This window comes from Anolis sagrei, chromosome 2 (assembly GCF_037176765.1).
Source record: "Anolis sagrei isolate rAnoSag1 chromosome 2, rAnoSag1.mat, whole genome shotgun sequence".
Taxonomy (NCBI): Eukaryota; Metazoa; Chordata; class Lepidosauria; order Squamata; family Dactyloidae; genus Anolis; species Anolis sagrei.
In genome coordinates, this window is record NC_090022.1 from 106089948 (window position 1) to 106113916 (window position 23969).

General features: G+C 39.8%; 1 protein-coding gene across 12 annotated transcripts in view; it reads right to left on the reverse strand.

The window, feature by feature from the left end:
* Positions 1 to 23969, reverse strand: part of TENM2 (teneurin transmembrane protein 2) — a 1067106-nt gene that overhangs the window by 273790 nt on the left and 769347 nt on the right. For all 12 annotated transcript variants that reach the window (XM_060765004.2, XM_060765001.2, XM_060765000.2 and 9 more), the window contains 2 exons: positions 20671 to 20905; positions 2358 to 2596 (listed from right to left, as the gene is read on the reverse strand). In XM_060765004.2, the coding sequence (XP_060620987.2) occupies positions 2358 to 2596; positions 20671 to 20905 (474 nt within the window). The remainder of the gene's footprint in view (positions 1 to 2357; positions 2597 to 20670; positions 20906 to 23969) is intronic.

Genomic DNA, 23969 nt, shown 5'->3' on the forward strand with positions numbered 1-23969 from the left:
GAGAGAAGCTTTGGCTGCAAAGGTATAACGGTCCTCTTTTTTCTCTTTGCTTCCATATTGCAATAAGAATAAAAATAATTGTAGAAACTGCACAATTTTTCCATTACTTCTTGGTATTTATAGGAATTTCCCCTCTCAATTAGATAGTTTTATGCTGTTTGCAAGCTTTCTTTGTGTGTGTGTGTGTGTGCAAATGTTTGAACCAGACTGTTACAAACTGCAACCTGAGCTGATTTGGCAATGAGAAATAGCCCTGTCCCTTGAAAACCAGGGAAAGGCTTCTAACTGCCTTTTATAATACAGGTAGGTTATGCAAAGCAACAGCTTGTCTGGGTTTGTTGAAGTTGTCCTCTTCCTTTTAGGGAAACAGGAAAATGATAGTAAATGCAAATGTCTGCTTCTTTTAAAAATCATTTAAATTGTTTAAAGGGACAGTGCTTGTGAACTTGCAGAAATATTTAATTGCAAAGCTCCAGTTTCATGAGATTCTGATCTTTCAGGGGTGCACAATTCCTTCAGAAAAAGTGGGGGCATGGACGAATGCCCAATACAGGGATCAGGAAGAAACAAGTCCCAGAATATGTTCTTGTGATTTTTTCCCCAAGCTCTTAGGGAGCTGATTGGTGTGATAAGGACAGTTGCTATCCTGGCACGATCCAGCTGAAACCCAAAAGGGGTTTGCAGTGCTAGGCCTGCTTTTAGAGCTTCATGAGATAAGTCCTTTTTGAGACATAGCTGATGAATCAAACATTTCCTGTAATTCTAAAATAATGCAGATATATATTGTTGAAGGCTTTCATGGCTGGAATCACTGGGTTGTTGTAGATTTTTTGGGGGCTATATGGCCATGTTCTAGAGGCATTCTCTCCTGACATTTCACCTGCATCTATGGCAAGCATCCTCAGAGGTAGTGAGGTCTGTTGGAACTAGGAAAAAGGGGTTTATATATCTGTGGAATGACCACAAATGATTAGCATTTGATGGCCTGGCAGTGCCTGGGGCAATCTTTTGTTGAGAGGTGATTAGATGTCCTTGAACCACCTAAACTGGGCTCTACAGGCCAATGGCTACTCCATCTCAGACATCAGAGGAGCTGCAAGACTGAGAACAAGCCATGAGAGTAAAGACAAAGTGGAACTCTCTGCCCCGGAGTGTGATGGAGGCTCCTTCTTTGGAAGCTTTTAAACAGAGGCTAGATGGCCATCTGTCAGGGGTGATTTGAATGCAATATTCCTGCAGGGGGTTGGACTGGATGGCCCATGAGGTCTCTTCCAACTCTTTGATTCTATGATTCTATGAAAGATCCACCCAGAGGAAAAGTGTTCTTGCCATACATCAAGGGAACCACTGACCGCATAGGGAAGCTGATGAGGAAACACAACATACAATCTATAGACCCACCAAGAAAATCCAACAAATGCTATGTTCAGCAAAGGACAAGAGGGATCCTCTCACTTCTGCAGGAGTCTATCGTATACCATGCAGCTGTGGACAAGTTTACATAGGGACCACCAAACACAGTGCCCAAACACGAATCAAGGATCATGAAAGGCACTGCAGACTACTTCAGCCAGAGAAGTCAGCCATAGCAGAGCACCTGATGAACCAACCAGGACACAGCATATTATTTGAGAACACAGAAATGCTGGACCACTCGAACAACCACCATGTCAGACTTCACAGAGAAGCCATTGAAATCCACAAGCATGTGGACAATTTCAACAGAAAGGAGGAAACCATGAAAATGAACAAAATCTGGCTACCAGTATTAAAAAAATTCTAAAAATTACCACAGCAAAATAACAGAGAGGAAGCAGGCAGAGACATCTAATCACCTCTCAACAAAAGACTGCCCCTGGCACTGCCAGGCCATCAAATGCTAATCAAGGTGGTCAGTTGAAACAGTCACACCTAGCCCCAACAGACAAGAGTCCTTTGTCCCACCCTGGTCATTCCACAGATATATAAACCCCTTTTCCTAGTTCCAACAGACCTCACTACCTCTGAGGATGCTTGCCATAGATGCAGGCAAAACGTCAGGAGAGAATGCCTCTGAACATGGCTATATAACCCAAAAAAACCTACAATGATCTAATGTAGATATAGCAGGATGGATCTAATCATAAAGTATCTGACAGTCAAACTATTTGGAAAAATGACAAGAGATGAGAGCAAAGATTTTCTAACTATTGTAGTAAAGTAAATAACTAAAAACCATCAGCCAATTATCTCTCCTCAGCATCCTACAATGCTCTGAGAAATGTATTCTGGAAGCAATATACTTGTTACTTTTATTCTAATACAGTTGGAGGTGGGGGAAAAAGAAGAAGGAGAGTCACAAGAAGAGTTGGACTTACCTATAAAATAGGCCAGCAGGATGGCAAGCAGGATTGCAGCAGCAATAGCTGATAAAGCAGCACATTTCCAGCTACAGTACTTGGAGGGCTTTTTTAGCTTGAATGCATTTCTGGAGAAAGTATTTCTAGGTAGCAGTCTGGGAGGCGGTGTGTAAACTGTTCCTGAGGTCAAAGGGTATCCAGGGGAAGAGCTACTGAATAGAGGAGTAGTTCCAGAAGACGTCTTGAACAAAAAATGCCTGAAATGAAGGTATATTTATTATAGTTAGCAGAGACAGATACATTAATTTACCTATTTTGTAGTAAAAATAAAATAATAACAAAAAATGGAAAAAGAAGTTTCAATTTTTCCTTCTGAAAAGTGGAAAAACATCCAAAATGTATTTAGAGGAAATATATACAGCTTCACATAAATCAAGGTATTTAAAATTATTTGAATAAGAAAGTTAAAGCTGGAAATTCTGAAAAAATGCCAACCTTTTTGCTGTCATTGTCATCATCACTGTCATCATGATCATCATCTCTTACATATTTATTTATTTATTTATTTGATGCACTTATTAACCGCCATTCTCAGCCCTTACGGGCGACTCACGGCGGTGTACAGTACACATAAAAGACAATTACAAAAGCCAGTTTCAACAACATACAGACTATACAACAACTACAAACTACACTAAAATCCGCTTCATCTCTTAGTGGAATCATAGCCAGTCTCGTATTCCTTGTTCCATTCCAGTTCTCATAACCATATTGTTAGCACTTAATTAATTAAATGCCCTCTCGAAAAGCCACGTCTTAAGGCTTTTTCGAAAGGACATGAGGGAGGGCGCCTGTCTGATGTGTGCAGGGAGAGTGTTCCACAGCCGGGGGGCCACCACCGAGAAGGCCCTCTCCCTCGTCCCCGCCAGCCGTGCCTGTGAGGCAGGCGGGACCGAGAGAAGGGCCTCCCCAGACGATCTCAAGGTCCTCGTGGGCTCGTAGGCCAAGATGCGGTCGGAAAGGTATTTTGGGCCGGAACCGTTTAGGGCTTTGTAGGCCAAAACCAGCACCTTGAATTGGGTCCGGTAGCAAATCGGCAGCCAGTGGAGCTGGGATAACAAGGGCGTTGTGTGCTCCCTGCCACCCGCTCCAGTTAGCAACATGGCTGCCGCGCGCTGACAATATATATCTGACAATACATATCTGACAATCTCAGCTCAGAGATCTAGAATATACTCAGACTTGAGCACTGGTGGGTGGGCAAATAATTTAAAGCGATAATCATTTATTTCCTGCAGGAAAGGGCATGCTGTGTGGCACAGCGCACTGTCCTGATGGGAAATAGTGCAATTCACGTTTCTCAGTACTGAGATTTTCTATTCTTTCTAATGTGTCATCCCCCACTCCCCCACAGTCATCAGGGAGAAACACCCTGCACATGGATGAAATTTGGCAGGACATATAATGAAGAGTTGCTCCGTCCTATTAAATACTTTGGTTATTTCACAGTTGCTCCTTCACAAGTAGGCTCAAGACTTTTCATCCACCCCTCATAACTTTGATCTGAGAGATATTTGAGACCACCAGCAAGTACTCATACCTCTTCATTATCATGCACTGTAAGGTGGAGAATCCCCCACACCTGCATATGTCCTAGAATAGGTTGGGGGAAGATCATCCTGTATCTATGTGTTCCTGTAGTGCATTCGAACTATAAACATACCCACTGCTACTGAAAAAACCCCACCCTGCAATAGGGTAGGGTACTGAGCCAAAATCCTGTATTAATCACAGGCAGTAGAATACAGTAAGCCTTCCACATTTTTGGATTGACTTTTGCAAATATGATCATTTGCAGATTTGATTAAAATGTTCTCTCAAAAAATCTCAAGGTCATCCAGTGTTACTCTTTGATCAATTTCTGCCAGATGTTGACCTCATGCTGAAGAATCTACAGATTCCAAAAGACATCCAGCCAAAGCTGACCATGGAGTCATGCTGGAGGATCTAGGGATCATTGGAGAAGTGGTCACTCAGGTATATTTAAGGTTTTTCACTTTTATGGGGGTCCTGTGTCCCTACACCATCACATGTGGACTCATAGCACTCTGTCCAAATGATGTAAATGAGAAAGAAAGGATGGTCCGACTGGGAGGCAGCACTACCAAATAATACCAGTTATTCATATTCTTGCCTTTTCCACAACATTTAACTGTCTGGATTTACCTTAAGAAACATATTAATTCTTTTTAGATATATTTATGACATTTATATATGCCATCCAATCACTGTGTTCTCTGGGCTGCGCATACATCATCAAACATTCTAGCATTCACATCCTTGATACCTGTTCTTTGGGCATTAAGTTTAATCCTTTCCTTTTCTCAAAAAATCAATGCCTGTGTCATGTGATACTTCACACTTCAGACATAAAATGTTGGTAACAGAGGATGTCAGATCTGAAGTCGGAATGAAAGACAGGAAAGAAGTCAATCTGTGTAATGGCATACTGAAAAGGAGCACTGAGTATGAGTCATCTAGAAAGCTAGTAGTCCATGTGGGATGCTAGCAGTACTCTTTGTACTACTGAAGCTGTAATTCTTTAGGACAGAAGCTTTTCTCTGTTAAAAAAAAAAACAAAACAAAAAAACAAAAACAAAAACAAAGCAGGATTGATGCCTTGGTTATTTTGGCAAAGATGCAGTAAACTGCATATTAACCAGGTTTGCTTGGTCTAAAAACAAGTAAGCTTATGATATTGATCAGAACTTTGCTGCAGAATTTTCAAAAATAATTCCAGTTAGGAAGCACAACATTTATTGTGGCAGAAAATAAAATTAAAGTAGCCATAGTTTCTTAGAAATATATCAGAAGAAGCTTCTTTCAATGAAGAAATATTTTTAAATATGTTAATGTTTACTGTATCCAGTTTATAAGGTGACTTTTTAACCCTGAAAAATCGTATGAAAAGTCGGTGGTCTTCTTATACACTGGGTATAAAATAAATAATAATAATAAAAGAAAAGAATAAAATCCAAGTCCCTTAGTGGTGCAGCCTGAGGAGGAGGAGGGCGGGAGGAGGAGGTTGGAGGGAGGGCATGGGGAGGAGGAGCAGCAGGCTGCATTGCCACAGAGACTGGCCAGGAGTGGTGTCCCGCTGGGCTGTCCCTGCTGCCCCTGCCACTCTCCCCGCTCTCTTCCAAAGACCACCAGGCTCACCTAGGACCAAGGAAGTACCTCTGGACTATGACTCCCAGCAGTCCAGGGCGGTGGTATGCCTTGGATATGCCCGCTGAGGCATTCTGGGAGCCGGGGAACTACTATGAGAGATGTTCCCCTTCCTTTTCCCCACATGCCACCAAGCTCAAATTTCTCTATAGTCATTCTCAAAGTAACAACAGAAAATAAAGACCACACATCTTCCTGACAGAGGTATTTGGAGTAGTATGGTGTACTGGGATGCTTGTGCTTTTGCATATTTTCATTCATTTGAATTGTTATTTTAAAAATTACAATGGTTGTGTGTTTGTTTGGAGTTTTGAGGAACTGGCAGGTGACTTCAGTGCCCCACTTCTAACATTTTGATTTGTTTTATTTTATACTTGGAACTTCTTGCTTTATGATGGTGCCTTACCCTGTTTTGAAAGCATAGTGTTCTAACTAATGAAACTTTCCAATCTCATGTGGGTACTTAAGTAATTCATTTTACTGATCAGGTAAAATTGGGTGATAGAATATGATCAAGGTCCCATAAGATGATACATAATACAGAGAGTTTTCTACATCATATTTCAAGAGCTTGATACGTTAGAAAGACAAAGCAATGAATGGGTGGCAAAGAGGTGAAAAAGAGCCCTGGAGAAAGCTTTGATTGCAACTCATAAGAACTTCTGATTCCCCCATGAAAGCATTCATGAAAAGCAGCAGGTTTTCCAAACAAGTCCTAAACCATATTTCCTGAATGCCCTACAAAGCTGACATTGAAAAAATCCATAAATATTCTTATCAATTGTTGAAGTTATATTTTGTACAAAGAAGATGCAGTAATATATTTCAGGACATTTGTTTCAAATCTGAAATAAAAAAGAATACTGATAATACCAATATGCTGTTTTTTCATTGGCCCACACAGCATAAATAAGCACCTTGAGAGAAGGTTGTGGAAAATGGGGCATGCATCCACAACTCCCACCTATTTTTAAAATTAAAACAAACACTCAAGCTGCATCATCTCACACTGTAGGCAGCTCACACTGCTCAGTGAATTACAATAGCCAGGAAAAAGACAAATAAAACTTTCTACCCCCCCCCCCCACCCATCTCTTTCACAAAATGTTACAATCCAAAAACAAAAGTTGATGGTCTTTTGATGAAATTATTGTACACAATATGTGGGTCAATACATATATAGCTGAAAAAAATGTGTGACAAATGTTATGCTCTGGAACATAAGGAAATAAAAGATGCATATCATCATAATGAGCAAAGACTATGCACAAGTCTACATTCTCACCTTATATGTACTAGAAATTTTCATTCTTGTACTTAAGATTAAAAATTATCACCATCCGTTACTATTTATTAGCCTCAATCTCTCCAGAAGTGCTGATTGTAACACCCATCATCCTTGACCATTGGTCTTACTGTCTGGGACCAATAAGAAATGCAGTCCAAAACATTTGGAAATCTCAAGTCTCAGGAAGGCTGACATATACACATGCATGCTTTTCCTATGATTATTTACGGAGAAAATAGTCATATATGGAGCAGCTTGAATCCAATAAAGGGAGGACTAGACTGTCACCTCAAGTGCATCTCTCTAGATAAATGAACATATGCACAAATGTGCTGTTAAGTACAAACATATGGGATTGCTTGGCCTTTGTGCATGCAAGCATGTGTCCCAAGGACACAGATAGACAGCATTTGCTGTTCCAATGATTTTGCCAGCCTGTAGCATATTATCAATATTCAAGTAACTGTTCATTGTTTAGTAGCCAATGATATGTAGTTATGCAGGGGAAATGGACATTTAAAATCAACACATAAGCATATCCCTTTCATTTAATAATTACTAAAGCATATTCTGGAGTTTGTCAGGATTACCCAGTTTTCTAGGAAAGCATTCTCAAAAATGCACTATATCAGTCTTGTATTTTATTATTTCCTAAAGACTGGCTTAGGAGTCCCCAGAAACAGAACTTTTTAAAAACAAAACCTACAAATGTTAAGTCAAACTGTCATGTATGGTTCTTAAAATTCCAGGATAGCTTGTCAGTGCCATCTTGGATCTCTTAACCCAGAAGCAGTGTCAGAAAACCGCCTGACAGGAAAGTAGCATGTTGGACTAAAAGGCAGGTGCCAGCCTTTAGGCGCCTTGTTCTGTCAAAACATTTTAAGTTGAACCTAAGGGACATACACGTGCCGAGAATAGATCTTAAACCCATGTAGAGGAACAATACAGTTGTTGTTATAGTGTCATGCAGTTACATGAGTGGTAACACTTTTCATAGAACTGGTTAATGTGGTACAGAAATGCTCTATTTTCCTTGTATTGGAGGGAATGTTAACACCGGCATACTCGTGTAAGCTTCTTTCCTAGGTCTGTATGGGAATTGCCTTCAGAGATCAAAACGTTGGATTTTTGCCTCAAGGAAGGCCCAGTACATTGTCACATAGCAAGGCTTGGAAAATGAGCAAAGACATGCACTTGTTTTTCTAATTCACAGCTCAACACATGGTTCTATTGCTTTGGTTATGAAGAAACTAATATCCAACAAAGATGATGGATACCCCCTGAGCTTTTATGAGCATGCTGAAATGTGCATCAAGCTGTCATTTACTTATCCCTACATAATATGCATATTAAGGTTGTGTTAACCTTGCATCCAGAATTTGCTAGAAAACACCTAAACATGATGTATGTTTAAGTAGACATGATGCTCCTGAGGTGTGATGAATCAATATGAGGTGAAAGCAATTTCATTCTGTAGCTTTGGACTACTGTCAGATACCATACACATGAATGAATATCTATTTTTCTAAAAACTGTCATCAAAATTATTTTGGCATTGAACGCAGTGAGCCAGCATGTACCTATAATGCACAGAAAAACCATTCCACTGTGTGTTATAGGCACAAAGACCATTAAGCTTTAGACAATTCTTCCTTTAAACTCAAGCTGAACTTCTACATCTGAGGGAGAAAGATTATTTTTTAATAAGCTGTTAGATTCCTCCAGAATTTACAGTTCTGAGTGGCAACAGCTATATGATGCATTTGTTATTAACACTATCAATAATGCTAATAATATGTTGCCCTTGGTTTCTTTATTTGCTTGCTTTGCTTTTGAAAGGGAAGAATAGGAAAGCTTCTCATGTTAATCAATGAGTTAGGGCTCATAACCTCTCTTCTTCTGATACTTGTTTACATCTCTGGAAGGGCATGTTTTTTCTTGACTGTCAGAAATATTCTCAATAAATAAGGCAAGCCTTTCCACCTCTAATACACTCTTTAACATGCAAAAGCTTGTTGTTAAGTGCCTGACACAGAAAGGCCAACAGCAACCCAGTTAATCCAGATACAATATGTTCTCTGACATCTCCATGTGCAAAAATATAAACCGTATATTTTCAATTCTGAATTAGATGACCAGAACTTTCTAACACATTTTCAGTGGAAAATAATAAAAGCAAATTTCAAATTTGTCAACTACCCACCTTCAAAGAACATTAAGCCTTTATCAGGGGTAGGATTTCACCAGTCAAAATAAAGTATTTTACAGTTTCAGGCTATTTCACCACTGTTTGTAATTCCAAACGTTATTGAAGTTGTCTTAAAAGCATCAATTTTTTTAAAGAACAAGGACAATTACTTTATTTGTCAACAATTTCTAAAAACGTATTTTTAAGGATTATTAAATGTGTTAGGCAAAGTTTTATGGATGTGAAAGAAACCCTGAACCTCCTTGACTTGTATCCTGCAACACCATTATCAGGTCACAAACATTTTAATGTATTTCATTTTTTTTAAAAAAAAATAAGGAAATTGAAACAGAGCAACATTTACCATGGGGAACGAGAAAGAAAGGGTTTATAAAAACACTTATACTAATTAAGCAGTTGGTATATTCTCCATCACCATTAGCATCATGATATTTAATCTTGACCACAAAATGATGGACCAATTGACCAGTGTGCCCCTCCTGGGATCCTCCAGAATGTATTGGAGAACCCAGTTAGCACACACAGTGATAGAGATATTGCTGGACGCATTCTGCTTCTCCCCCACTCTCCACTGGCTATCAATTGGGGCTTTGGAAAGTAGACAGATCTAAAAGGTGAGATGGGAAGGGAGATAGTTGTGAGGGGTCAGGATAAAATCCCAACCCTGTAACGAAACTATACATTAGACTAATACCCAAGCAGAATCAGTAATAAGATACCAGGCACAGATTTGAAAGGGTATCATCAAAGCGATGGGCCTAAGGGATTTTCTACAAACAAATTGGCAGGATTTTCCCTGTTTTTCTATATATGTAAAATGGCTGAGTTTTGCCATCACTCTATTTTATCTTCACAACAATCCCATACAGCAGGACATGTTAAGAAATTGTGACTCGCTAAAACAGTTTCTAGCTCATAGCTAAATGAGAATCTATGTCTAGTTCCTTCCTTAAAAGTGCAGGTGTTTTTCAGTCTCACATTGAAAATTTATGTCTCTGGAAGCTTAGGTGTGAATATCTGCCAAGTATCTGAATTTACTGAAGAAACAAATATTTCAAAACATGCAAACCATTGCACACTGGCAAATGGGGAAAAATCTTGCAGTGCTCAAGAATAACCCTAATTTCTTCTTGCTATTTAAACTTTTTTTTCTTTCTCTTCAGACTAAAGCATTGCTAATTACAGCAATGGAGACTTAATTCATAACAATATAAATAACACCAGGCAGGCCTCAGAACTGGCATCAGGACACACTGCAATCTTTGACAAACACCCTTTCAAAGAAAATCCATAATAGCTTTTGGGTTACCCTAATTTATGAGCCATTATGCCTTTGATTGGCATTTGCAAAAGGCCCCATGTGTGGTTTCCATAACAAAGGAGCTTAATACACTGAAGGCAATGATGTAAACTTGGATTGTAAGGAATACAGCCATCACTATAGCACTCATGAAAAATCTCTCTAAAGTACTGAGGCCTTTAAACGGAATAATTCTTTGTACACTTCGTGTGTGATTATGCTATCTGAATATTAGGTATCAGGCCTCTCAGTATTCACCTCAGTAACAATAGTTGTTTGGCTTACAATAAACTGGAAACACAATCTTTTGAAAAAAAGAAAATCAGTTTCAAACAGATCACAAGAATTTTTTTTTTAAAAAAATACCATTTACACCTTTTGGTAAAACAACAAAGTACTGAAAGAGCATCCTGGTTGTTCAAGTGAAAAATTTTACATATGATATCCTCTATAAACTTACAAGGAAATAATGCCGTAATTGCCAAGGGCTAGCAAAATCAAAACCAACCCTGTTAGATGGCTGGAGAACAGTCCTATTTTCCTACTTTACTTTTTTTGTGTTAGCTGTTACATTACATTTCATTGCTGATATAATTTGCAAGATCTAACTGCAGTTTCTCTCAACTTTTGAGATGATAGCAAGCATGGTGTTGTGGTCTGATATTGACAAAAGAGACAAAGCTTCAAATCCCACAATCAAAACCCACTGGATGATGTTTGTCAAGGCACATTCTCTGAGCCTTAGTAGAAGACAATGACAAACTCCCCTGAATAAAATATGTCTGAGGAAACTTCATGATAGGGTCTGCTTGAGTGGCAGTTGAAGTCAACTTAGTCAAATAGTAGTACAATTGTAGTCACCTGGCAAACGTTAAATGCACACAACTGTGCCATTTGATATGAGGGAGGAAGTTAATATGAGGGAGGAAGAATGCAGAAAATAATCCAGAGAACTTTTCTTCCTTATACATGTACAATATACACCATAGGCAGAGGACTGATGACTGAGAAGCCCCAGTATTGAGATTAATACGCTGCCATATTTCAAGGAGAACGAAAAAAAACCCTGGAGGATTAAAGTGCAGTGCAATATGAAAGGTCTGTAGCAAGCTGGGAACTGAATGTCAAAACAGAAAGGTAAAGCCATGAAGCAAGATTGTAGGTAATAGAAATCAGTTGTTCCCCTGCTCCTACTAATAAAAATGTTTAAAGAGAAATAGTTGTGGAAGGTGGAGACAAACAGTAAACTAAAGGTAAGGGATATAGAATGGCTAATGTAATTTTAGTGAAATTTCCTGAGAACAAGTCTTAACATTTTTTATTATTTTACTGAAATATTTTTAGTTGTGTTGATGTCTTAAGCTTAGAAAACTATGTTGTTCATTGGTTTCAAGCCAACTTTGGTTTGTGGCAACCCTATCCATGAGAGATCTCTAAATCACCAACAGACATACTGAGGGGTCTTGCAAAACTCAAGACTGTGGTTTCCTTGATTGAGTCTGTCTTGTTAGAATGTGTTCTTCTTCTTTTCCTAGTGCCCGTTACCTTACAAAGCATCATTGTGTTTTCTACTGAGATATCTTTTCATGATATGTCCAAAATAAACAATGAATATAGTCAACTTTGTTTCTTGGTAGAGTCGAAGCGTTATTTGCTCTAGGGTCTAGATATTTGTGTCTTTAAGAGTCCACAGTATTTGTAGAACTCTTCGTCAGCACTACATTTCAACCTCCCTCAAGCTTTCTTGTCAGGACCCAGAAGCCTTAAACAACGCCAGACACAGAATAAAGGTTCAAACACAGCTTTATTACATAAAAATGGACGTACAGAGCACTTAACTTCAGTGCTAAGGGTCTCAGGAGCGATTTGGCATTATAAAAAAAGTTGGTACAAGCAACAAAAATATAATACGGATTATAGTGCTGCCTAATAATCCGGATTAAACAAAAGGTTAAACAAACTGCTTGAAAATCAAAATAGCACAAAAATACAGTCACAGAAGCTGGAAAAACGTGGTTTCAAAACTAAGAAATGTTTCAGTCACAACGATATTAGAGTTCAAAGTCCAGAAAGCCAAAAGCATAGTCAAACCGGTCCGTGGTCAATCCATTGGTAAACAAAGGCTGGAACGCTGGAATCACCAAGGAAACAGGAGTTCAGGAACACACGAAGCTATAGCCCAGGACCCAAGGTTGAAAATTGGCAGCACAAAGAATTATGTCCTATAAAGACACTTTGCCTTCTGCGAAGTACAATCCAAACTGAACCCACTTTTATCTCAAAGTTCTTCCTCAGAGCTTGATGAGCTCCCCACCCTCTCGTCATCACTCTCAGCTGCCCCCAAACCTGCAGCTGAGTGCCCATCCCTCCACCTCTGCCAACGATTGTCAGGGTTCAGATCCTGCCAAGAGTCCCCTAGCTGCCAATCCCCAGTGAACCCCTCAAATTCCTCACTAGAGGTGGGTTGATTACAGATGTCCCTTATTTGTTGCACACGGGTCCAATCTAATTCCTCCTCCTCTTCCATATCACTCTCAAACCCAGAACTGCTTTCAAACCCAAGGAAATCTTCATCCTCTGTTGGTGCACAGAGTATTTCCCGAATACGTTTCCTTTGTAATTCCCCCTCAGACTCTGGCTCACGAGCAGCCCTTTTTACACCTCTGCTCACTTCCCCATCCCCCATCTCACAATCGGAGAAGCCTGGAAACGTGTCAGTATCACTTGGAGCCATAATGATTTCCCTAATGCGCTGACGCTGCTCTTCTCCCTCTGACTCCAGAGTAGACCCATTCTCACTGCTACCAGGAGTAGCAACTCGACCAACACGCTGAACTACAACAGGACCTGTAAGTGAATTTACACATAAATTGCATTGAGATATCATTTTCTATGGAGAAAATGCTGTTTCTTGTGCAGAAAATGTTATTTGTTTAAAACAACTATTTGCAATTGTGTGCAGAATAATTCCCAAATTCATAGAATCATAGAATCATAGAATCAAAGAGTTGGAAGAGACCTCATGGGCCATCCAGTCCAACCCCCTGCCAAGAAGCAGGAATATTGCATTCAAATCACCCCTGACAAATGGCCATCCAGCCTCTGCTTAAAAGCTTCCAAAGAAGGAGCCTCCACCACACTCCGGGGCAGAGAGTTCCACTGCTGAACGGCTCTCACAGTCAGGAAGTTCTTCCTAATGTTCAGATGAAATCTCCTCTCTTGTAGTTTGAAGCCATTGTTCCGCGTCCTAGTCTCCAAGGAAGCAGAAAACAAGCTTGCTCCCTCCTCCCTGTGGCTTCCTCTCATATTTATACATGGCTATCATATCTCCTCTCAGCCTTCTCTTCTTCAGGCTAAACATGCCCAGTTCCCTAAGCCGCTCCTCATAGGGCTTGTTCTCCAGACCCTTGATCATTTTAGTCGCCCTCCTCTGGACACATTCCAGCTTGTCAATATCTCTCTTGAATTGTGGTGCCCAGAATTGGACACAATATTCCAGGTGTGGTCTAACCAAAGCAGAATAGAGGGGTAGCATTACTTCCTTAGATCTAGACACTATGCTCCTATTGATGCAGGCCAAAATCCCATTGGCTTTTTTTGCCGCCACATCACATTGTTGGCTCATGTTTAACTTGTTGTCCATGAGGACTCCAAGATCTTTTTCACACGTACTGCTCTCGAGCCAGGCGTCACCCATTCTGTATCTTTGCATTTCATTTTTTCTGCCAAAGTGGAGTATCTTGCATTTGTCACTGTTGAACTTCATTTTGTTAGTTTTGGCCCATCTCTCTAATCTGTCAAGATCGTTTTGAATTCTGCTCCTGTCCTCTGGACTATTGGCTATCCCTCCCAATTTGGTGTCGTCTGCAAACTTGATGATCATGCCTTCTAGCCCTTCATCTAAGTCATTAATAAAGATGTTGAACAGGACCGGGCCCAGGACGGAACCCTGCGGCACTCCACTTCTCACTTCTTTCCAAGATGAAGAGGAAGCATTAGTGAGCACTCTCTGTGTTCGTCCACTTAACCAATTACAGATCCACCTCACCGTAGTTTTGCCTAGCCCACATTGGACTAGTTTCCTTGCCAGAAGGTCATGGGGGACCTTGTCGAAGGCCTTACTGAAATCCAGGTACGCTACATCCACGGCATTCCCCGCATCTACCCAGCTTGTAGCTCTATCAAAGAAAGAGATCAGATTAGTCTGGCATGACTTGTTTTTGATAAATCCATGTTGACTATTAGCGATGACTGCATTTGTTTCTAAGTGTTTGCAGACCGCTTCCTTAACAATCTTTTCCAGAATCTTGCCCGGTATTGACGTGAGGCTGACCGGACGGTAGTTGTTTGGGTCATCCTTTTTTCCCTTCTTGAAGATTGGGACCACATTGGCCCTCCTCCAATCTGCTGGAACTTCTCCCGTTCTCCAAGAACTCTCAAAGATGGTTGCCAATGGTTCCGAAATGACTTCCGCTAGTTCCTTCAATACTCTGGGGTGTAGTTGATCTGGCCCTGGGGACTTGAACTCATTAAGAGCGGCCAGGTATTCCTGGATGACTTCTTTCCCAATTTGGGGTTGGATGTCCTCCAATCCCTCATCCACTCCATCTCGCTGAGGTTGAAGACTCTCTTTTTGTGAGAAGACCGAGGCAAAGAAGGCATTAAGTAGTTCTGCCTTTTCCCTATCCCCTGTCAGCATTGCCCCATCTTCTCCTCGAAGAGGTCCTATCGCCTCCTTGTTTTTCCTTTTTCTACTGACATAAGAATAGAAGCCCTTTTTATTGTTTTTAATGTCCCTGGCAAGCCTGAGCTTGTTTTGTGCTTTAGCCTTGCGGACCTTTTCCCTACAGCTGTTGGCTATTTGTTTGAATTCTTCTTTGGTGATTTCTCCCTTTTTCCACTTCTTGTGCATGTCTCTTTTGTGTCTTAGCACAGTTAGAAGTTCTTTGGACATCCATTCTGGCTTCTTTGCACTTGTCCTATTTTTTCTCTTTGTTGGCACGGTTTGCAATTGCGTCTTGAGTATTTCACTCTTGAGAAATTCCCATCCATCCGTAACTCCCTTGTCTTTTAGTATCTTGTGTCCATGGAATGCTGCTCAGTGTTTCCTTCATTTTTTGGAAATCAGCTCTCCTAAAGTCCAAAATGCGGGTTTGACTTGTCTTAGTTTCGGCCTTCCTTTGTACCTCAAATTGCAGGGGCACATGGTCACTTGCCCCTAAGGATCCTACCACTTCGACCGCGTCGATCAGGTCCTCCGCATTTGTTAGGATGAGATCAAGAGTAGCCAATCCCCTTGTTGCCTCTTCTACCTTCTGGACCATGAAATTGTCTGCAAGGCAAGCGAGGAATTTGTTGGACCTTGTACTCTTGGCCGAGTTTGTTTTCCAGCAAATATCGGGATAGTTGAAATCGCCCATGACTACTACATCTCTTTTCTGTGCCTGTTTGGTCAACTGTTGGCAGAAGACTTCATCAAGTTCTTCCTCCTGGCTTGGGGGTCTGTAGTAGACGCCTACAACGACATCTTTTTGAGTCCCAGTTCCCTTGATTCTTATCCAGATGATTTCAAGCTGGTTTCCCAGATTGCTGGGAATAACTTTTGAAAACTGCATGGTTTTCAAAGATTTTCTAGCAGCAGGAACAAAATTATGAAAATTTTCCAGTTAATTCTTTATGGCTTTTTCAGTCAATTGTTTGTCTCAAACTTAGCAAGAAAGTACTGTTTCAAGATAGCTATTTCTAGATCTTTGACATATTCATGTAAAAGAAGAAGAAAATGTTTGGCAACAGAAGTATGTAGCTATTAACAAAAAATGAGGATCTGCAGAAAATGTATTTAAAAGGAAAATTTATTCTGAGTGACATTAAGTTATAGCCTACAGCATTTACATGTGTAAAAATATACAAGGGTTCAAGTACCATGAACAAGAAGAATTCGACAAATGCCTTAAGAAGAGAGTATCTTATACAGTAGGAGAATGAATCTTAAATTCAGTTCACAGGAACTCTTTCTGACAGTTATGCTGTATTCACGGAAAGTAGGCTAAAAGTCAACACTATTCTGTAATAGTTGGATGCTTTATAAGCCTTCAAAATCTAATTTTAGAAAACGGTAACACAGAGAAACATGAAAGATTCACTGTGTCCAAATAGGATAAGAAATTTCATCTGTGCTGTTCTCAACAATAACTGCCAGATTCACTATACTATCCAAGTGGAAGCCACAAATTGTATCTGACTTATGCTCAAACATTTTGGCAGCAAAGAACAAGGCATGGATTGCTAGCCCTACCACTTTCTTGGGTTCTTTAGCATTCAGTATCTGAGACTACAGTCAGTTACTAGCTACCTTCTCAGTAGTTTATATTATTTTATTGTGTACTCCAGTTCATCTCATATGGGACTAAAGGCAGTCCCATGTTTGAGTAGAGGGTCGTTCTGTGACAAGGAGACCAGCTGCCACTTCCATTTTCCTCTCCAGGCATTCAAAAAGGCCAGAAGAGGCACTATGGCAGAGAGAAGAGAGGGAGTTGATGCTTCTTTTACATTTTCCTGGGCAGATTGCCATTTGCCACTCTACTCAGAAAAGAGTGTTGTTGTTTTTAAAAAAATGAGAATTAAGGCACATTACTCACACTGACCAATTAATAAACCAACTCAGGTTTTCTAGGTTGATTTTTGACAAAAACAATTCTAGACAAATCAATGAATATACAGGGTAAAACCAATAAATGATTGTGTTAAAAACACCATTTCAAACATAAGAACTGAGGTAAAAGTGTAGTACTTTTGATTAAGAAACTGATCTGAATAAACCAGACCAGCATTTCTCAACCTGGGAGAGGGACCCATGGGGGGGGGGGGGGGGGGAAGGGAGTTTCTGAGGGGTCACTAAAGACCATCAGAAAAATATATATTTCTCATGGTCTTAGGAACCCCTTTGACAGAGAAGGCTGTAAATCTTTCTGCTTGTCCTTCTCTTCCTTTTGGGAAACAGACAAGGAATCCTCCCACCAAAAGCCCCCCTCCTCTGTGATTGGGCAGCCTCTCAGCCAAGGGGAGGGCTGTTATGGAGACTCCAAGCAGGGAGGGGAGAGCAGGCATGATCAGTGCATGGCAGAGTGGTGCGCACGTGTGGGTGAGGGAAAGTGTGCAAGGATGGAGGGAGGCTTGTACCAGTGAGTCCCTTCAAGGCATTGGGGTTCTGTGTGGGAAGTTTGGCCCAATACTATCATTGGTGGGGGTCAGAATGCTCTTTGATTGTAGGCAAACTATAAATCCCAGCAACTACAATTCCCAAATGTCAAGGTCTATTTTCCCCAAACTCCACCAGTATTCACATTTGGGTATATTGAGTATCCGTGCCAAGTTTGGTCCAAATCCATCATTGTTTGAGTTCACAGTGCTCTCTGTGTGTAGGTGAACTACAACTCCAAAACTCAATGTCAGTGCCTACCAAACCCTTCCAGTATTTTCTGTTGGTCGTGGGAGTTCTGTGTGCCAAGTTTGGTTCAATTCCATTGTTGGTGGATTTCAGAATATTCTTTGATTGTAGGTGAACTTTAAAACCCAGCAACTACAACTCCCAAATGACAAAACCACACCCCCCCCAACCCCACCAATATTCAAATTTGGGCCTATCGGGTATTTGTGCCAAATTTTATCCAGTGAATGAAAATATATCCTACATATCAGATATTTACATCATGATCCATAACAGTAGTAAAATTACAGTTATGAAGTAGCAACCAAAATAATTTTATAATTGGGGGTCACCACAACATGAGGTACTGTATAAAGGGGTCACGGCATCGAGAAGGTTGAGAAACAGTGAACTAGACCTAACAGAAGAGCTGGTACTGAGCGGATGTGTCTCTGTCTTTCTTACCTGGATTAAATTTAAATTTGTTCCCTCTCATCCAGTCCATAACTGACAAATGTTAAGTGATTAATGGCTTTCTTGGAATCAGATAAACATGAGAGATAGAGTTGGTTGTCTTAGCATATTGGTGGCATTAAACTCTGAAACTTCTCCTAAAGGTTTCATACACACACACACACACAATATTTATATACTGTCCCTCTCAGCCTGCAGGCGATTCAGGGCAGTTCACAGTTGGTACCAATTAAAAACATTAAATACAATTAAAAACATTAAAATATTCTAAAACCATAGCAAAGTCAATAACAAACTTATATCATTAGCGTCTCCTTGCTGAAAACATTGGCCAATCACATTGTCTAATATATATATATATAAGTCATGGTGAGCAAAACAGCACCTTGGGAGATCTTGCAATACAATGGCCAGGATACTGAAATGAATAACCAGAATCTCCTTCTGAGCCTGCCCTTTCAAGAAGTACTAAACCCACCATAAAGCAGTACCTCCAAGTCCTAACTGAGAAAAATAGATCTGACGGACACTATGGTTCATGTACCAAACAGCTGAGAGGTCCAGGAGAACAGCTTTCTATCCAGCATCTACCAAAGGGATCAAAGTTTTCATTGTCACAAATTGAAATTAATTTCAAATGGACCTAGATAATCCATTTTCTGTAGGTAACATTGACTGACAATTATCTAGTGTTGTGAGGATCAGGGAACAGAAGGATATTTGGGGGAAAGGTTGTTTATTTATTTTAGTTAAGGATTTATCACTACCTATTTTAGGCAGCCTGCCATACATTCACCACAGCTCATTTGGTAGTATCCTGTCCCAGTGCTTTTATGAATAAAAAAATATATCTTTTACCTCTCCAAGGATGTTTGCTATACCTTCAGGTTGCACAAATTGGAATGGATCCATTAACCAAAGGAAAAGCAATGCCCAAAATTATACCCTTAGGATCTCCAAATCAGAAAAGATAGGAAAGATTTGTTCTGTTGAGTGTCATGCATATTATTCATACTGGCTGTCAATTAGTTTAGTTTGCATTGTCCTCTTGTAGGGTAAGAAAATTGTTAAGGATGTCAGGAGTTAACAAGATGGGATATATAGAGCTAGATAGAGAACGAAGAATCTTGGTTTACATAGAGAAGAAATCTAAAACGTAAAACTACAGGAGTATTATTTTTTTTAAAAACTTTGATTGCCATTTGATTGCATAAACTTAGGTTGAGTTTATAATACAATAATAAAACTCAGAAAATACAGCAATATAGAGAATATTTAGAAATAGCACACCTTGGAAAGTTTGTTTTTCTCTTTCTTTTTTCTGTCACCAGTTAACAAACAGCACCTTTTAAAACGTTATGGTGTGCCCTACAGGCATCAAACTGACAGTATGTACAAGAGGGATTTAAGTAAGCCAGCACGTTGGATGAAATGTAAATTAAAATTATAGCTCTGTCAGTCTTGAGTCAGGGATTGTTTCTTCAGGTCTCCCAAAACGCTTAGTTTCAAATTAGTCCTGTTTATTGCTTCAGGGTGGGCCAAATGCATAATTTATCAGTCATGGTTAGTCAATATTCTCTTACAACATTTAAATATGTTTTAAAGTGAAATATGTCACATAAATTCTATTTGTTGCTGAAGCTATCTGATAAGTACTCAAAGAAAGCAAATGTTAAGCTGAACTGACCAACTTTCAGTAACTAAATGAGCAACACATAAAGAAAACACTTGTGCATAATAGCTTCACTGACAGCGTGCAATGTGCACAAAACATTGCTTTTTAAATCTCCAAACCTTACCTTATTCCTAATATTTGTTTTTCTCTGGTACCACACAAAGTGAAACATTGTTTATACCACTGATGATGCTGGAAGATAAATCAGTGGATAGATTGGATCATAGCATATGTTCCATATGATATGATTTAGAATAGATCTACACAGACATATAAACTGGAACCAATCTGGTGTGCTAGATGCCAGATCAGCACTGGATATGGTCCTTACAAGATTCCCCTAGCCACCACTGAGATGGGAGGGAGTCCCCACCACCCAGCATCACCCCTGGGCAGCCACCCTAATTGTCCACCCCTGCCTTCCATGTTGCAGTGGTCTCCGATACAACGCAGGACCTACCTGTTCCTTGTTTTGAATTATCCTGGATCAGCACATTTGGTTGTTGCGGGGCTGAGCAACATCTACACTGACCTAAGCAGTCAGTGATATCTAGTTATGAATATTCAAATAAATGCAAATCCTTTATTATTTGATAGAGAGTTCTAAAATGTTGGTTAACTATCCTAGAGGTCGTGTCAGGTCACAATATTTCTGCATTGTCTCAATGACACTCACAAATACAGAATCTTCAAGACAATCTCACCAAAGTGAACCTTTTTTAATAGCCTACCTGGTTTCGAGGGGCACATTGCTATTGAGCACCCAGCTGTCTTGTAACTGAACAGATTCAGGCGTGGTGGCCAGATCATTCGGTGCTGGAGCTGGTGCATGAATCTGATTCCGTCGATTGGTTAAGGAATTCCTGTTGAGGGAATTGGCAGAGGAGTGATGATGGGACAGAGTGTGGTTGTGTGGAGGTGGAAGAGGTGGTCTCAGCGTTGACTGGCTGTGATGATTTGAAGGGCCTAAAAAGAAAAAGAGAAAAAGAGCTGAATTCTCCAATATTTGGGGAACAATCAAACCTAAAAGTTTTAACTTACAACTATGTTCAAACAAACTTAACTTTAAAAAAATATATGGCCTCAAAACAAAATAAATTATCTATGTGTGTTGTTTTATGTGGTTATTTCCTCTCCACATCTGCATCCAGATTTTTGCCCAATCCTAATATGTAAATATTTTACCAAAGTGATGAATCCTTTATATTTGACCTGCTGCTACTCCTCCAGTACCTAAAACAGTGTTTCATATGTACTGGAAAAATTATGTAGTCAACTCCATGCTTTAGAAGGCCAGAAATTATGGTATGATAAAATAATGAACTTATTGAAAGATCAATTTGGTTAAGGAAACCTGTAGATACAGCATTAAAAAACCCAGGACTTGATCAAATGGAAGTAATTTGCAAAACATTTTGACAATGCATGAATGAGTTGTTGTTCATTCGTTCAGTCGTCTCCGACTCTTCGTGACCTCATGGACCAGCCCACACCAGAGTTCCCTGTCAGCCATCACCACCCCCAGCTCCTTCAAGGTCAGTCCAGTCACTTCAAGGATGCCATCCATCCATCTTGCCCTTGGTCGGCCCCTCTTCCTTTTGCCTTCCACTTTCCCCAGCATAATTGTCTTCTCTAGGCTTTGCTGTCTCCTCATGATGTGGCCAAAGTACTTCAACTTTGTCTCTAGTAGCCTGCCCTCCAGTGAGCAGTCGGGCTTTATTTCCTGGAGGATGGACTGGTTGGATCTTCTCGCAGTCCAAGGCACTCTCAGAACTTTCCTCCAACACCACAGTTCAAAAGCATCGATCTTCCTTCGCTCAGCCTTCCCTAAGGTCCAGCTCTCACATCCGTAGGTGACTACAGGGAATACCATGGCTTTGACTAGGCGGATCTTTGTTGCCAGTCTGATGTCTCTGCTCTTTACTATTTTATCGAGACTGGACATTGCTCTCCTCCCAAGAAGTAAGCGTGAATGAGATTGGACAAGATATTTTGAAACCATATTAGTCAAAGGACATAACCCAAAAGTGCCTGGGAACTTAATCTATAACTCCTTGAACTCAGTGACAGAGGAATGGAAAATATGCATATATTAAATGAAGAAGCAATAGTTTCAAAGATTATATAGCTATTCCCACCAAACAATTAGCAACATTTATATGAACATGGTCATCAGAACAAGAATGTGTTGGTTTGCAATAATGTTTCTTTCAATAATAAAGATAGATGATATAATTTGTTATATGGTAATATATTCCTGTTATTTAAGTCTTAACAATGAATGCAAGACAATACAAGAAAACAAACACAGCAGCAAAGTGAAATATTAATTGCCTGTTTAATCATTACACTAATTTGAAATTTCTAAAGAACAATAATTAGAAAAGTAACATTAGCAATATCATAATTATACTGATGCATGTTTGTTTTGAAAAACTTGAAAATACATTCTGCATCTAATGAATCACATAATGAAACAACAAAAAACATCAAAGGTGAAAGTGTATACGGTTAAATTGATCTATATTCTCATGGAAGAATTTTGTATCGCAATATGCATTCCAATTAATAGGAAGTTAATTTAAGATGTTTTAAAATGTGTATGTATAATCAAAGATTTTTCTTTAGTCTCTTTCAAAATGTTGAATAGAGGTAGTAATAAATAAATAAATAGGTAAAATGTGGTATAGATAGCAGATTACAACCAAATAAATGTTCACACGAGAATGTTAAGGAAATTGGATTTTACTGCTCATTCCTCCATCGGCTATCATCCACAGGTCCCAAATCTCCAGTTCAAGGGTCAAAAAAGCCTCACTGAATGATTTGTTCTTTAGGTAAATGATACATTTATGGCAAAATGGGTAAAGGTATCAGGGCAGCATGCAGGAATATGACTTTTGAAAGATTCAACTTTCTGCCCACCTATATGTTAAGTAGAAAGAGAAGAAATTATCAACTTTGCCCTGCAAATTTAAATAGTCAAAAAGATTTCAAACAAAAGAGTAAGCAACCTCACTTTGCAATTTGAAATCTGCTAAAAATAAATTACCAGGGTTGAAAAGGAAATGTTTTAACCTGTCACCAAATACACAATAAAGAAGGAGCCATCCTGGTTTCCCTAAGGAAATATGGGAACAGCCACAGAGAAGGTCCTTTTCTGTATTCCCATCAAATATGTCTGTGAAAACAGCGAGATAGAGAGAAGTGCCTCTCCTGCAAATTTTAAAACTCAGGCAGGTTCATATGGGAAGATCTAATCCTTCAAACAGTCTAGGTCTTCACATGAAAAATGTGTTGGGTTTTGTACTAACTTTATAAGCACCGTCACTTGTACAATGAATTTCTTACAACTGACTTTCTTACAATGAATGAGACACACACCCCCCACATCCACACTTCCCAACATACCTCTTGATGACAAAACAGATGACGAAGACAAAGACAAAGAGAATTAGACAAATTAGCCCTTATAGTGGCTTTAATCTCATACGGAATGCATGAAGTTCCCTTCAGGACTGTCATGCTTCTAAAGAAAACTACTGTTCCATATGGGTTTTGAAACATGTTTTCACTACTAAGAGACTCAGAATAACCCATTCAGATGAATAGAGGTACAAATAAAAACCTATCAGAAAAAATGTAATATTTAAAAATAGTTTTACGATCTCATCAGACAAGGTGAATTTAGTGTCCTAGGACACTTTTACCATGTCTAATGGATGGAACCTTACACATGAGGTTGCGTGAATTCCAGCGGAGGCCCAGCACCAACGGGGCTGAATGTGGTGCTGAACGCTTTCTCCCTAACACAGAAGGCTTCTCGTGTTGTGCTGGCTCTAATGGAGCCAGCATAGGGCCTCGCTGAGAGGAAAACACTTGCCCCATGTGATGGGGAAAGTGTCGCATAGAGGAGCAGTGTGTAGGGTGACAGATTCACCTGGCTTCCCCTCTCTTTTCTCCTGGATGCCAGGTGAAGCAGGACGCTTCGCTTGGCCTTTATGATGAAGTCCTTAAAAATGGGCTGTGG